We start from the raw sequence: 16377 nt of genomic DNA on the forward strand, positions 1-16377 counted from the left end.
AATACAGTCTGTCTTCCTAAAAAGGCCAATTAACACCAGTCTCAAAAATACTTTAATACATTTAGCAAAAACAGAACTTCAGAGGGAAGAATTCTGTTGACCTCTCTTTGGAAGTCAAAGCTACAGCAGATGTGAATAAGAAGGTGAACTAGAAAGACAACTTTTCAGATTAGATTATAAATCTACGCACTTCGAATATGTATCAAAAGATCACTAAAGAAATCACTTCCCCCCCCCCCTTCTCCTACCTTCTCCTACCTCAAAACTATCAACTTCTAACTGGTGCTTAGGTCTGGACAAAATCCTTTGTGAATTTCTATTTGCTTCATAAACAACATTCGCTCTTTCCAGGAAACTAAGGTCTTAAAATTCAATACATTCTTCTAGATTTGCCTACAGATAATTTTGTCCTAACAACCATTGCTTATTCCTTTCACAGAACTCCACCAAGGCTGAATACCAGTATAAGTAACACTGCAGTATAAAAGAAGGTCTCAAGGATTTTGTTGCTCTAAGAAAGTAAGTTTCAAAATTAAACAACAGAACACAAATACAGTAAAAATTAAGAGGACATCTATTCTTGTATATGATAGCATTAATTCTTAAAAAAGTCAAGTGGATGAGAGATAAAGCTGCTTTGGCCTTAGTTTTTATCAAGTACTCTGAATAGTCTAAGGGCAAATTTTCAAGTAAAAGATCATAAACTGATATAAATTAAAGAAAATACAATTAGGTTTTCAGATTAAATTTCATTTTAAAAGGGCAAACTAAAAGGACTACTTAAAGAATATGGTTAGACAAAGGTATTTAAGGACTTGACTGTGAGCGAGAACAGATATTTCTGCAAATTAACATTTAAGATGGGAAAGTTTCATGGAGAACCTCTGAAGTAAGAACAATCCATTACCCTCCAAGCCACCGAGTTAAAGACCAAGTGATGAAACAGACAGTATCAAGATAGATAATATTAATACAGATAATGTAGAAGGAAAAAAGTTTAAAAAGACTGAAGACAAGTGTTAGACACCTAGGAAAATCTTTTACCATTCTTTTCCAAAATATTTTTATTCCCATTCTGTGAATTTGCTGTTGGACACATTTATATTGCAAAAACTAAAAGCTAAATTAAAGTTTACTTAGTTACTATGTACAAACAAACAAGGAAAGAAGTGCGTTAAGATCAGGTAAGAGAAAGACAGTGAAAAGATCATGTGCTATGCACATGAAAAGTTTAGCTAGCTCCTTGTGCAATTTTAAGATGCAGAAAAGCAGAGAATACAAAACTCCAAGAACATCTGGAGAAATCTTCCTCTATGACACTGGGCTGTAACATGTGTAATGACCGGAGGCATTTCCTGTAGAAATAGGATAACATTGATGGTACAGCACAAAACTGCAAGAAGATTCTGGTAGGCTTGATGTGATTCTAGTCATATCTTTTAAAAGAACCACAAAACAACACTAAAAAAGGTGAAGATTAATCTTACAGGAGGAAGTGTTTAAAGCTTGCTTAGCACAGAAATGGTAATGGAAACCAACAGTTGTTTATAATCATACCAGACACTATACAGCTACAAATATGAATTAATCATGAATGGCTTTAGGTCAAAATTGGCTTTCAAACAAGGGTAAGCAGGAACAAAAAAAACCAAAAACCTATTTAAAAATACTGTAAGACAGAGCTTAACTAGTTTAAGAAAAGGATTATGTAATATGTTTGTTCATTAAGTCTAGATGCAGGAAATCACATCACAGCAATAAAACCTTAATGAAAGGTCATCAATATTGCACTTCTATTCAGTTTTTCAACAAGGAGACGTGCTTCATTTACAGCAGACACAAATGATTACCGAGACAGAAATATTAGCAAGTATAGGGGATTTTGCTTAATGTCTATCAAGATACTGCTTGAGTGCAAGAGATTATTAAAGTTCATGGTACAAAAGATGAAGGCATGTTTTGCTTGGTTTAGAGACAGAAGTACAGGGATGTCTGCTTACTTCAGACACTTAAGAGTGTCAGGTACTCATTTTAAGAAGCTTGGACACTGATTTATCAGCATGCTCCCAGTATCATACACAATTCCCAGTGAATTTGTAATTCCAGTTACAAATACTTAGCCTTCTGCATCTCAGACCACTGTGAATCTCAGTTAAAAGATGATCAAAAATGAAAGACAGGATTACTGTAGAGAAAATTTATTAAAATAATTCCATGACTGTAGAAAGAAGGTTCTGTCATCCATTAAATGAAACCAACATGCTAGTAATTTTGCATAATCATGTAAACACTGTACAAACACATCTGAGCCAGTCAAGCTTACACAGACAACACAGACCTAAAAGAAATTGTGGCTCACCCTGTAGCAAAGACTTAACACAGTTCTTACCTGTGGCTGGATTGATACTGGCAGCAATATGGAAGTGACAAAGTGCATTCGCATGAGGAGGGATGTTCCTGTGAACTTCGTGGGGGTCTTGCTGATGTGGAGCATATCCAGTATGTGCTACAACAGCACCCGACCTCCTCCTTCCTCGTCGAAAGTGCCTCAGGTTTAACTGCATGAAGAATAAGGTGTCATTTTAATTCCTTTCAAAAAGAAAAAGCAGATTTAAACTGTAAGATGTTTTCTAGATATTAGTAAATGAAATTTTTCAGTTTAAAAGCTACTATAAACCATTGTTGGAGTTTCTCGGAAAAATTACACTGTGCAGGTTGTGTCTGCAGGAGAGACATACTAGTGTCTTCAGATTCATTTATGAAGGCACATACAGTACCTCAACATAGTAACTGCTTCATATTTCAGTCTCCAGACAATGCTCATGCAGTTTTTATACTTTGACAGAAAATACTATGTGGAACTAACAAAGCAACAAAATTGAATAATCTCATTTCAGAGACTGTCTCACTCCACATACTGCACAGTTCAAGCCCACTGTCCTGTAGATACCTATACAAGCACCAAAAGATACAAGGTGGTACACAATTTATATTAAGGACTGTATTACGCTCTTGCTATTCCTCTTCACTTGCTATCCTTTGCATCTTACCGCAACATGTTCACGTAGAATAGTTTTCTCTCCATTTTCATGTAATTGTTATTTCTGATGTCTAATGTTGCCTCTTATTTTCAACAGGAACACAGAACCGTCTCCAGCCTCCTTTCCTCTCCCCTCTCTGAGTATTTTTTCTTCCTTGTGTTTTGCCTTTCAGCCCACAATGCCCACACATAGAGTTTTGTAGGAGATCACTAATGCTTCACCTTCCCCCTTCTTACCACTGATTAGAAAACACGTGTCTGGTAAGGATCATTTGCCTTACAGATACAGCTTACAAGCACTGTGCTCTACTGGAAGACTACAGCAGAAAGGCAACAAAGGCTACCTTTCTTCCCTCTGTATTATCACTGTCTTTGCAGTTGCAGAAGCCAGAGAACTTCTCAGCCTCAGAAGCAACAGTTGAGCCCCTACCATATATTTTAAAGCAGTATCATTAGCGGGTTTCACATAACCTATATACAATATGTGCTCCATACTGTTTCTAGCCCTGTGAACTAGATATTGGATCGCACTTTGCTTCCAGAGCAAGACAGGCAGTAGTGACATAAGAACAGTGTGTCTTCTAAAGTGAAAGTTCAGTAGGATGGCCATCAGATTAATCTTCCCAAGGAAGATTTCAAATAAATTCACTCTTTTGTAACATTTTATGCACATCTATGGTATAAAGGATTTCAGCTTAATATACCTGTTCAAGCTACTAATTACAATCCTGTCTAAAATTACACATGTGTATATGTGTCCAATATCTCTGTTCAGTTTCACTTCTTACCTCTAAAGCGTTTTGCACTTTCTCCTTACTTGAAGTATTTCTTTTGAAGTTATTTGTGAAGTTCACTGATCCACTCCAATTGTTGTATCCTCCACCATACAACAGACTGTCATTGGGTAACAAAGTCTCTGCCCAGAGACGACAAACATTATCCTTACAGCAAGTCAGGAGTACATTGCAGACAGCACCACTAATGAAAGAAAATTTAAGGCGTGAAGAAGCCGCTTAGCCGCTTACTGTCACATATCAACATAAAGCAACAGTTCCAGTTTTCCTTTATCAGTTTCCAGAATTGCACCAAGTAATTTAAAGACAGTACACAAACAAAAAATCAACAATCCATTCTTAGGAAAACGAATTATGTATGAATGGCTTCCTTGTCTATTCAATATCTGAATATGAACTACCGCAAACTTCATTACACAACTGTGCAACACCAAATCATGGATCTTGATTCTAAATTAAAAACGTAGGCTTTTTCTACTCCAGCTATGACTAATTCTGTGAAGTCCTTCACATAAAAAAAGCACATAAAAAAAACTATTCTGGATACCTGTTCTCAATTCTCCAGATCTTACTGCTATACAGCACTTACAAAATTCTATAGCCAAACCAGAGAAACCACAGTAACACCAGGAATAAAACAGCCAATTTAAAACTACAAACTTTTCTTAATAACTATTTTTTTAAATGCAATTTGTGTTACATATATATATATATAAAATCAAATTAACCTAAACTAGGCACTACAAAACCTATGCAGATCATCCAGTTTCCAGTTCATGTAAGTTTGCAAACTGATTTTAGCTAAGACTTGAAAACTATATGGATCATCTGACTGGACTATACAGCAGTAAACTTCCTCAGGCATCATGGAGGAGGTGAATTTCCAAAACTGATTTAAGGATTACAGTAATGGCTTCATAAAGAGTCTTCTACTTAAAGGTTCTTATATAAGAGGATAAACTTGCTTAAACACACTAAGGTATGCAGAATTCAAATGGCTACTATTTGGAATAATACAGCAAAAATACGGCTGCAAACTTGCTAATACTACTCCAGTTTGAGATCGCAGTTAGTACTGAAAACTAGGGACAGGTTATTTAGGAATCATCCAAATACATGCAAAAAAAAATCAACCAGGCCCAAAACATCAATTCCAAATGATCATTTTAATAAAATCTCCAGATACTTGTTTCTGACAGGGGTCCAGTTTTACACTAGGTAGAGAAGTAAGACAGAAACAATTAAACGAGAAAGATGAGAAATGACAGTTTTAAACTGCTCTGATTCCATTAGGACAGAAAAAGAAAGAACAAGCTGACATCAAATGCATGCATGGTCATTTAAGACAGAGCAACCAAAAAGATGCAAGGAGAGGTAATTTTACAATATCCAATTTTACATTTAGTCCAATCTCTAAGCCAGTTTGTGGGACTCCCTTTCTATCTTTCCAGTTCCTTCCCAGGTAAAATGATACTTACCAATCTCCCAAGAACTTCAGTGTAAAAGAATTAAGACCAACACACACAAACAATAAACAAGGTATGCAAACACTATTAACCTCAGTAAACTGTAAAACTTGTGTGACTGTTGACTGCACAGCTGGGAAGACTGTACAGTTTAGGGGTTTTGGGGCATTTCACAATCAGATTATTAGAACTACTGACCGTGGCATGAATTTACTGGTCTTTCTCCATGAAAATGAGTTTACTGATCGAGGGTGAGCCAAATACACAAATGAAAAATCAATTTTTGCTTCATTTTCTGGACTTGTGCCAGGTGGTGTTACGGCTGATCGCCAACTGTCTGTATTGTACCATACCTTCACAAGACAATCATCCTGGGGAAAGTAAAAAGACAGTAAGACTACCTTGCATAAAAATATGATGCACTTCATGTACTTCTAGGTACGTCTCCTGGGTTTGTATTTTTTCTTTTAAGCAGAAAACTTTTCTGGCAGCAGAAAGTCAGTTCAGTAAACAGAACTTCAAAAGCTGATCTTAAAGAAAACATGGTAGCAGAGCTTTCTTTTAATCTCTCTTGCCATTATTAACTTGGATTTAATTTTGCTCCTTCTGAATAGCTGCCAGTTTTTAACCACAAAAATGCAAGCTGTGCTGGCTTGAGCTGGTGTTCAAATGTTAATACAATTAATTGTACTTTGACAGAAAACCCCCAAAACCTACACACACATATTAAAGTGTTAGGAATATAAACAAAGGTCAAAGAAGACACCTCAAAAAAATCAAGCTCAGTACTACTCAGCCTGCTTTTCTTACATATGTATATATATAAATTGAAAACATCATATTCCCAGTATTCTACTTCTGATGCCTTTAAAGGACTAGTCCTGTTTCTCCTGGAGAAGACGACCAAGAGGGCATCTTATCAATGCCCACAAATAGCTTTGGGGCAAGTGTTAAGAGGATGGGGCCAGGCTCTTTTCAGTGATGCCCAGCAACAGGACAAGGGGCAATGGGCACAACCTGCAACACAGGAACTTCCATCTGCATATGAGGAAGAACATTTTTACCCTGAGGGTGACAGAGCACTGGACCAGGCTACCCAGAGAGCTGGTGGAGTCTCCTTCTCTGGAGATATTCAAAACCCACCCAGATGTGATCCTGTGCAACCTGCTCCAGGTGAACCTGCTTTAGCAGGGGGCTGGACTAGATGATCTCCAGAGGTCCCTTCTAACCCTGACCATTCTGTGATTCTGTGACTAGATAAATTAATCTGGATCTAGATTCCTAAGTTGCTGATACACTATTAAATATGAATGGTAGAGAAATATTATATTAACCTTGGTATGCTTAACATGACCCTCTTGAGGGGAGGTTGTTTTGCTGACCAGCACCTTCTCTCATAAAAAAATGCACTTTTTTTTGTGTCATATTTCTTTAATTTTAAAGATTCTGCAGACAGGTAATTAACTTAGTAATTTATGATAAAAAAACCATTACTAATTTTCCTACTTAGTAATTGTGCTTTGCCTGAGTTTGTAATCTAAGATGACACAACAGGATATAAGATATTCCAGTCAAAAAGTCTGCAAGAATATTACCCCACACAAGCTATTTTCAGATTAATTTATTTTCCTACAATTCAATTGTAACATTAGACTCCATTAAAACCTGATCTTTAAAATAAACTCGTTTTGAACAAAAAAAATATACAGTGAAATACATACAGTATATATTGCTAACAATAACAAAATACTTTTTTTAAAAAATAAAACCTGTAATCAAACAATTTTCTAAGTATTAGTTATCTTAAACATGACTGGAATAAATCTCCTTTCAGCCAGTAAATCACTAAAGACACCGCAGAACATTTAGCAAGCAATATGGCATCCCAAACAAGCAAAAAAGTAATGGAGCGTAAGAATTTGTTGCTTCGTTATTATTCTGAATCAAGTTTATCAAGGAAGTCTAGTATTTCACTTCATGTATTAGAAACTAGTCAATTTAGTTTATAGAATACACTTCATTTAGAAAAAGGAAATTTAGACTATTTTACAGATTTGTTACATCTTTGTCTCCTCCCTAAAGATAGGAGATGCCTTAAAAGTTTAGCCTTCTAAGCAAGCATAACTATCTGAAATGGCAAGCTTTAGAGGAAAAAACTAAACACCTACAACTCAGCAAAGTATGTTACTCATCTGTTCTTGATGCACACAACTGAATCACGACAATATACATGACAACTACCTTTTAAAAGCAAGACTTGTTTGCAGATTGAACAACCCTTGAATCTTTCTGCTTCAAGCATGTATTACCAGGACATTATGATCTAACCAGCAAAGTTCCACACACTATTACCAAATCAAACATTGTTCTAACCAATCTTTATGTGTACGTGCCAAATTTTCAATCACACTTCTGACGCAGACTAGACCAACTGCACAACTGTCTTTCATTCTTAAGTCTGAAACTCATTCTGTCAGGTTAACACTGTTCTGGAGTCTGTTACACTTACACCAGGTTTTCACTAGTCTCATCAACTGCATTGTCCCACATAACCTTACATACTAGCATTTTGTTTCCTTTGTAATAATTCTGCAGTCTCTGCTAGGTTCTTTAGTTGGTAGCACATACTTTATGCTTACCTGCATCTGTTAATCTGTATTAAAACTGCTTATACCGTTAAGTTTCCTGTTTGGGTTTTGTTTGTTTGTTTTTTAAATAGTAATCTGAAAGCCTTTTTTTTTTTCCTACAATCTACTTTGATAATGCCATAAATTCTCAAAGACGGATCTGGATATTCTTAAGGGAACTTTTTGACCAATGTCAATGGGACTCTCCCCTCAAAGACAACAGTGCTATCTGCAGAAAACTACTCATTTCATATCCCTTAACAAGTCATATAAATTCTTGTATGGATTTGTCACACCTTTTCACTGAACCCTCTACATGATCGTGATTTTTTTTCTGCTTTGACTTGTTAGGTTATTATTCTCTTACAAAACCTGAACAACAAGTTTTGTAGTATACAGAAAATATTAGTTCATTAGTGTTTAATGAAGTGAAAAGATATGATGGTGACATTTTGTCTGGCCCCCCTCCACCCCACCTCCCTGCATTTTTTTGGCAATGTTTTTGCTTTTGCTGATAAACCACTCAATACTGAGCACACAGAACTGATCTCCAAAACTGGCCACAAACATGGACATTAACTATGTGTGAATATACCTGTGGCGGGGAATGTGAATTATCTTCTGTGTACACAAACAGGCATACAGGTATTTATGCAAAAATGTATTAAAGGGCTATTTTTTATTAATAGTGTCACAATAATAATCAAACACTGAATATATTTTCTCACTAGAAGAATATCCAGCAGTGAGCTTATCCACACGTCGCCCCCATTCCCCAAAACTCAACTCTTTCTGACTTCTTATAATTGGGTACTGATTAAAAATAGGTATTTTAAAAGTATAAGCACTGAATATTTATTGGGCACCCTGCCACATACTACCTTTTTCCCAAATAGATATTTACCAAAACGTAGATGTGCACAGATGGATTACAGGAAATACTAAGCAAAAAGTATAAAAAAGAAAATTTTCATTAAAAAGCTTTTTATTTTTTAAATTGTGTCTTTTGTTTTGTTCATTTAATAGCTTATTTGAGTTAGTGTAAAATAATTAGAAAAAAATGCTTACCTTTCCAGCAGTAGCAAAAAACTCCCCATCTGGTGAGAATTTCATTAAACAAATTTGAGAAGCAGTTCTATGAAATAAAAGACAATTAAAAATAGAAAATAATTTTTAAGAACTTTTTCATGACTCTAAACAGTTTTTTGCCCTTGAACTCATAAAAATGATTTAATTCTTAAATGCAAGTGTACATCGTACTGTGTGGAACAACTTCAGCTTTAACAAAGTCCAGGACTAGTAGGCAAACTTGTGTACAACACATAGTAGTGGCCGCATAGGAAAAACAAAGCCAAAAAGCTGCAGCTGAGGGCGCTACAATATTCAATATTCCAAAAGATTATATGACAAAACCAGCTGCCAACAGATTAAACTGTACGCAGATATGCTCTACTTCCACTTCACAATCATTTGAAATTTCAATTTATTTCTGCTGTCCCATATTATCTTCCAACTTACCTGAAACACATCTCAATTTTTCACACTTCCTACAGTTGTAACTCAAGAAAACAAAAAGGTGTAAAACCAATAATGTAGTTAAGTAATATCTGAAATTTCACATTATTAGCCACACTGGTAAAGACGCCACACCAAAATAATCTAAACCTAAGTATGTGGTTCATTTTTGCTGTGTTTTACTTTCATTGGAAATACCAATAAATGAGCTTTTTTTTCATAGGTTTTGAAGCATCAAAGCTATTGCTTAAGTGACAGTCTTATTAATGACAACAAGAACATGCAAGAATTAAATTCTGCAGCACAAGTACAGTATACATTTTCAACGTGACTTAATTAGACATGTCTAACAGGTTGTAAAGGCCCAACTTTCAGGAAGGATTAAGTTAGCCATTAGGTCAACAAAAGCATGATGCATTTAGCGTGTGCAGTAGCAACCGCAAGTCAATTACAAAAGACATACACCAAAGAAAGTAAATTTCCACCTAGATTTAAGCAACATTCTCCTAGTACAGCCAGTATGAAGACATTTGGGAATGCCTCCCCTGGTCATTAAAGATTATTCTGGCAAAGAGTAGTACTGCAAAATCACTATCTTGCAAACTTTTCCTTAAGAAAAATCTATTCTAAATCTAACTGAAGGCCAAATGCCAGAAAACATACAGGCATAAAAGGTAAACTGACAAAGCAAGTTTTGTTGACCCTTTCCAGGTTGTATTAGTTCGAAGTACACGACACTCAGCTCTCTCTCCTCCACAAGAGAGTTTATAATTGTGGGAAAATTACTTTGGGGGGAAATTAGAGAAAACTGGGACCTAACAGAAGCGCAGTGTTACAGGAAGGTTTTTAGGGTAAACCATCCCTTTCAGGATGGTTGGCGTGCACAGGACCTACTTTACCACAGCTCCCTAAGCAACACACCCTGCCATCCCAGCACCTGCTGATAGGAGTAACGGAGTGTGGAGCCGAGTGGAGACCCCATGGCCAGGCTCTGTGGTACTCCTGCAGGAAGGGGGACCTGATGGCACCACACAGCTGACAAGCTGCACAACAGTTCTCAAATGGAGACTCTGTGAGAAGATGTCCACTGCTGAGCCAACCACTGTGGCAAAATCACTTTCCTCAGATGAAATGATCTCATTGTAATACCAACTCAGACCCCCATTCCAAAGTTACTTGCCTCAAAGGTGCTACCACACCTCACTGGGCATGCGATACCAATCAGTAACAAAAATATGTATGACTAGAGTCACTCAAGCTCCCCCTAAATGTAAAGAAAATGGACTGGTCTTGGACTGAAATAAGCCCAAGAGGGGGAATTGTTGTCTAAACTCCTGAATTACCACACTGATTTAGTGTTTAATTATATGTTAAACAAATCTGTGCACAAAGCTAGGTAAAGCTGACCCACTGTCTAAAGTTGTTAAGAACGAAAGGACTTCTAATCAAGTGAGTCAGCCTTGGGAAGGATGAGAAACAAAGAACAGATAGTGAAAAGAACAGTGTTACCTAAGTTACACAGAAAGAAGCCTTCAAATGAGGAATGCTCTTGCCTTAAAACTTGACAAGCTGATAAGGTGTTGCAATTCACTAGCATCAACAGAAAAATAGTTGAAAATAGGACAAAGATAATTGTGGTAGTGGGAGATCGCGACCTCCGACTCAAATAGCCCCCCCCAAAAGAAGGAAAAACCCCCACTTGTGGAGCATGTGTAGTTAGCGAAGAACTTCAGCAGTGCTATCTGAGGATGCGTACTAATTTGGATTAGAAGCGAGAAACTTGTAACCAATCCTGTGTATGATAATGAACATGCAATGTACTATGAAGCATTAAAAGTAAGCAAAGCTGGGGAGAAGTTAGGGAAGACTCCACCATAACTTCTGGGATCAGTTGATGGGCTGAACTTGTCTCCTCCCCCACAGGAACGCCTACTGGGTAAGAACTTTATTGTATGACTAACTTGTGCTAGCCATTGTTGGGTGTATTGTTTTAAGCTTGTTTTGCAGTCAGTGTATTATCACTGGCAATGTCTGAAACCTTATTCTGTTACAAACTTGCATTTTGTACAATAAAAATATTCAGCTGAAGTTCACTTTGTATAAGTCTCTGGAGAGCTGAGTGTAAGTTGTAAGGAACGTGACTCAGTGATACTGTCAGCAGGGGTCCCTGAATAGGTCAGTCGAATCACTCCGATACAGCAGGCTGTCAAAACACAGTCAGGTGGCTGACAGACTGGTCAGGCACAGGGGGCTTGTCTTGCTTGGGAAACTGACAGGCTGATCAAATATAAAGGGTTTGAGGAAACCCCTCTTCTTCAAGTGACAAAAAGAGGGAAACAGATGGAGAGCTATGAAAACTTCTGGGAGGTTTATGATACAAATGCAAAACATATTGCTAGAGGGACAGAGGAAAAGCAGTATCTGTATGATTTTTTACTACTGTTACCACACGCCCAGATTCTAAAACCATATTAATGGCATTCTATCTACAGGCTAACTACTCTTATTAAGCTGAGAGATGAGGGTCCAAAGGTTTTGTCTTCAAAAAAATTAAGTCTTCATTTATTTAGAAAGTTCACCATATTCAAAGGAAAATTTTTCAATTGTCATTTGGATGATCTTGGGATTTTAAACATATCCTTGATAAAAGTTAGCAAGTACATAGAAAAATGAGCAACTGAAGGATTAAAAAGCACATCCATGGAATTACCCAACAATGCTTCATAAATAATGATTTCAGGTGGGTCCCTCCAGCCAGCCACTTCAGGAGACTTTTTAAGACGACTGCCATATGGTACACTGGTCCCAAGTGAACAGTGCACCTGATGTATTAGAAAAGTCTTCCTTTAGCAGAAAGGACCGTGATTTAACTTGTCTCATAAACTGACGTAGTAAACTAAAACTCTTCTCAATGTACCAATACACAGACACAAAGCTCAAAATCAACATGAATGCAAGAGTACTTAGAGATGCAGTAAAACACAATGCATCCATCTCTGCATGACTATGCTAAATACCCAGAAGAAACACAGAGAAAGTAAAAGGTATATGAAAAGGTGCAGTACTGGACATAAAAGGAAGTTTACTTTATTCAGACCTGCAAGCCCAGTAACTTTCAAATATGCAGCTTTCATCTTACTTCTTGCACAAGGGTCTACTGGGAGAGACTCAATAGCTGCCTTCCCTCAGTATTTCACTGATGTTCAATATCATTGAATAACTTCCTGAGAATAAAAACTACCCCCTAAAAAAATTAAAATTGATCCTGTAGGAAGAAAGAAATGTCACATAATCAAAGAAAGTATGATTCAAGTTTATCACACATCAATAATATTTATCAAATAACAGTATACGATAGGATTTCATTGAACTATAACAAGTATTTCATCTGAAAGATATAAATCAGCACGGAAAAAGGAATTACTTGTTTTTAAAAAAGTTTCTTACTTGCATTGCCAGATGCAACTCCATTCTCCAAGTCCAACATCTGTTCTTTCAGTATTGTCATCGTCAGAAGGATTTTCCAAAGGAACATTGGACCAAAGTTGAAGACAGCTGGAACCAGTCAAAAGGCGAGTGCCTAGAACAAATACTTGTAACAATATAACTACAAAACAAGTAGCAAAGTACAGATTTCTATGAACAGAGAAAAAAGTTTTGCAAAGCTGAAACTGCAGAACAAAACATAGCAGATATTACCTTAACACCTTCTCTATAGCAAAGTTATTATAACAGCAGTGTGCCTTTTACACATTCCCCTACATAGATACAGACTGGGTCAGAATTGCAAGATACTCTCACGTATTATAAACATTATGATTTCAGTATCTACAGTTCAAACTGTGAAAAATCACCAAATATTCAAAGTTATTCACTAAAAAAGCCAGCTGGAGCTACGGCAAACATCCCTTTTTCACAACAAATACCTACCATTTAAGCCATATTTTTAAACATTAGACACTGCTGAGATTAGGGTAATTGATTATGACCATACAAATGCACCTAATATTTTGGCTCTCCTGTCAGAAGTGACAAAAGGTAGGTTTCACTCACTTTGGTGTTCTCTTATGCTAAGACAAAACAAAAATCTCTTCCTTGACACGAAAGAACAGTGAAATGTAAATAAAAAATTAGCTGCGGTATGAAATAGATAGGTGTTTCTTTTATTCTATTCTTACCTGTGGGATCCCATGTTAGATTATGTGCTATGGTTTCCAGTAATATTTGAGCATTCTTCTGCCACTGATAATGTAACGTCTGAAATTTTAAGTATTCACAAACATTAGCCAGAAAACATTTCATTCCCCTCCCTTCCTATTTTGTAATAGAAATAGTACATCCTCACTGCATTCTCCAAATTCAGAATAAATTACTGCTTATGTAATAAAAATTGATTCATTCAAATTTTGAACAAGAGTTTTCCATTAATCTGACCATACAAATAGAGGTTTTTAATTTTAGAAGCTTCTTATTTTTAAAATGTGGCTTGAAAAAAATTCAGTATATAAAATCACCATCGGAATCTAAGATTTTTTTTTAAAGGCAAGTCCGATCTTACCTTCAGAAAAAATAAAAGATGTATCAGAAATTAAATACACTAAATGCATCTGGTATTTGGTACCAGTAGCACTGTTGAATTAAAGGTTTTCAGTAAGGTCAGCATAACATACCTGACACTACTTTTTTATTTTTATATACAACAGTGTCAACTACCTTCAGATCTTGCATTACTACTTCATTCACTCTAACAAGCTGAGCATTAAATTCACAAAATATTCATCTGGTATGTTCTCATACGAGACTGCAAATTTTTGATGCTTTGAGTTATAAAAGGAACTGAAATCACTACTGAAAATAATATTAAGGGCAAAGAGGGTTTTTTCTTAATTCACAAAGACTTTTTTTTAAAGTAATCATCCCTCACTCAAAAAAATCAATCCAATAGAAATGAAAGTTAAAATATGACAACTAAACCCTTCAGAAGTTTGGTAGAAAACAGTAAGAAGTACCCGCACCTAAGAAGGATCTAAGTGAAATATTTCTGCAGCTGACTTTTTTTTTTTTTTTTTTTTTAAGATCCTGAACATTCCAGTAAAGGGAAGACAGTGTCAGTCTTACAGCAACCTAAATATGCTAGACTTTATTGCATCAAAGTTAACTGCAAGAACAAAGTAACAGAGTTATTTCTTCAAAGTTTCAAACTAAGTGTACTGTTTACCAGTACAGAAAAATACTCAGGATGGATTCAAGAGCCCCAATAACCAAACAAGACAGTAGTACTCCTAAAAAGTTCATAAAAGCATAGGAAGTCCCATTTTACCATTATTTCATTCCACTGCTTTCCAGTAGTATTAATTAATTTTTTAGCGATACATATATTCAATGCCAGCTATTTAATTTATATATAAAATACCATTTGTTTGCAGTTAACACCTGGAACCATATGACTAAGCTGGCTAGTATAAAGAAGGTAATCCACTACACAGCCATATATATCTGATTTATTAATACAAATGGACAGACCAAACCCCTGAAAAGGGAGACAGAAGTTCCCTGAGCAACTGCTGTCAAAGCTCTCATATCATCAAACTGACTTTAGACTCTAACACTTCTAATTAAACAAGTAATACTCTCCATGTAAGAAGCATGGTTAAATACTTGCTTTAAATCATGTTATTACCCAGAAATTAAGATTCTGTACACTAACTCACTAATCCATTGTCACTGAACTTAAGCTATGCTATCAAGAGAATAAATATTGTTCTTATTCACCATTATAACACTGAAGTATAAGCATTCAGTCAGATATTCTAAAAAAGTCACAGTTTTTCTGAAACTATTACAGATTTAACCAAGAGCATACAATTACTGTTTTAACTTCGGTTTATGAAACTGTAAAACACATCAGGACATGAAGGCTACACAGGATGGTTAAAAAGGAATTCCTACTGTAATGGCTATACTCTTTGGAGAATGGAGGTCTGCATCTCTTTTTGGGTTCTGGAATATTTCAGTTATGAATTGTAGGGTTAGATGAATCAGTAATATGAAGTATTATAGTAAAACCATTTCAAATAACATGTCTCTGCCCTCCTTCTACCGTTTTGACTTCCCAAGGGCCATCTTATGCCTCAATTTTATTCTAGCATTAAAAGATGACATAAAAAAACCCCTTCAACTTTAAAGACACCAAAAAAATTAATCAGGCTTTATAACTGGGTAAGTGAATTAAGGAGTGATTAATTACTTACATTGCAATGACTATGACTGCTGTTCTGCTTCAAGAGGCTAACTGGCTCAAAGATAGAAATCACCTTTCCGTAAGAAGCTGCAATCTAAAGAAATTTATATGTATGTAAACACACAGAGAAGAAACAAGCTATAGAACAAACAAGAATAAAATGCAAATTATTGATTTTACTTTTAATCCTCTTCATAGATAAATTTGAAACTCACACCCACATCCCCTTTCAATAACAGAAAAATGACATTAGCAAAAATCATGAAGCAAGCATTGACAGTAACAGAAATATAGTTCTTTATTTACACGTTAGTCCTGATGAACTACTGAGAGTACAGGTGGGCATGAGCTTTTTTTTGTTTTTAAATCAGATCTATTATCAATATTCTTTCCACATCAAATTAGGTAAACACTCAAGGAGTCTACAGAGTTCACATCCTCAAAAATGGAACCAGTTCAGGGTACTTTTGTGGGCTTCCCTGGCATGAGAACACGATACATTATAAAAACTTAATTCAGAAGACTTGAGCTACACAAGCTGAACACCCAGTGCAGAGAACTGCAAACCAGAAACACTACTAAATGCTAACATCAAATACTTTCAAAAAAGTTACAGTACGGTCAGCTTTAATTAATAATCCAAAGTTTTATTCCATCAGTGGTATCAGCCACCCCAAACCTGCATTAAGACAAA

At 35.9% G+C, this 16377-nt stretch overlaps 1 protein-coding gene across 7 annotated transcripts in view; it reads right to left on the reverse strand.

Annotated features, from left to right (window-relative positions):
- The window catches only part of DMXL1 (Dmx like 1), a gene marked incomplete at its 3' end in the record, with an annotated part of 85734 nt that overhangs the window by 54568 nt on the left and 14789 nt on the right, over positions 1-16377 (reverse strand). For 6 of the 7 annotated variants that reach the window (XR_013924704.1, XM_080370937.1, XM_080370939.1 and 3 more), the window contains exons 3-9: positions 15694-15777; positions 13621-13699; positions 12890-13022; positions 8996-9062; positions 5499-5671; positions 3829-4018; positions 2390-2558 (exon numbers count right to left, since the gene is read on the reverse strand). Coding sequence is in view for 6 of the 7 variants with exons in the window: in XM_080370937.1 (XP_080227063.1) it covers positions 2390-2558; positions 3829-4018; positions 5499-5671; positions 8996-9062; positions 12890-13022; positions 13621-13699; positions 15694-15777 (895 nt within the window). Of the gene's footprint in view, positions 1-2389; positions 2590-3828; positions 4019-5498; positions 5672-8995; positions 9063-12889; positions 13023-13620; positions 13700-15693; positions 15778-16377 lie in introns of those variants that run through there. The other variant, XM_080370941.1, reaches the window with a different exon arrangement.

Source organism: Falco punctatus (assembly GCF_963210335.1).
Source record: "Falco punctatus genome assembly, chromosome: Z".
Taxonomy (NCBI): Eukaryota; Metazoa; Chordata; class Aves; order Falconiformes; family Falconidae; genus Falco; species Falco punctatus.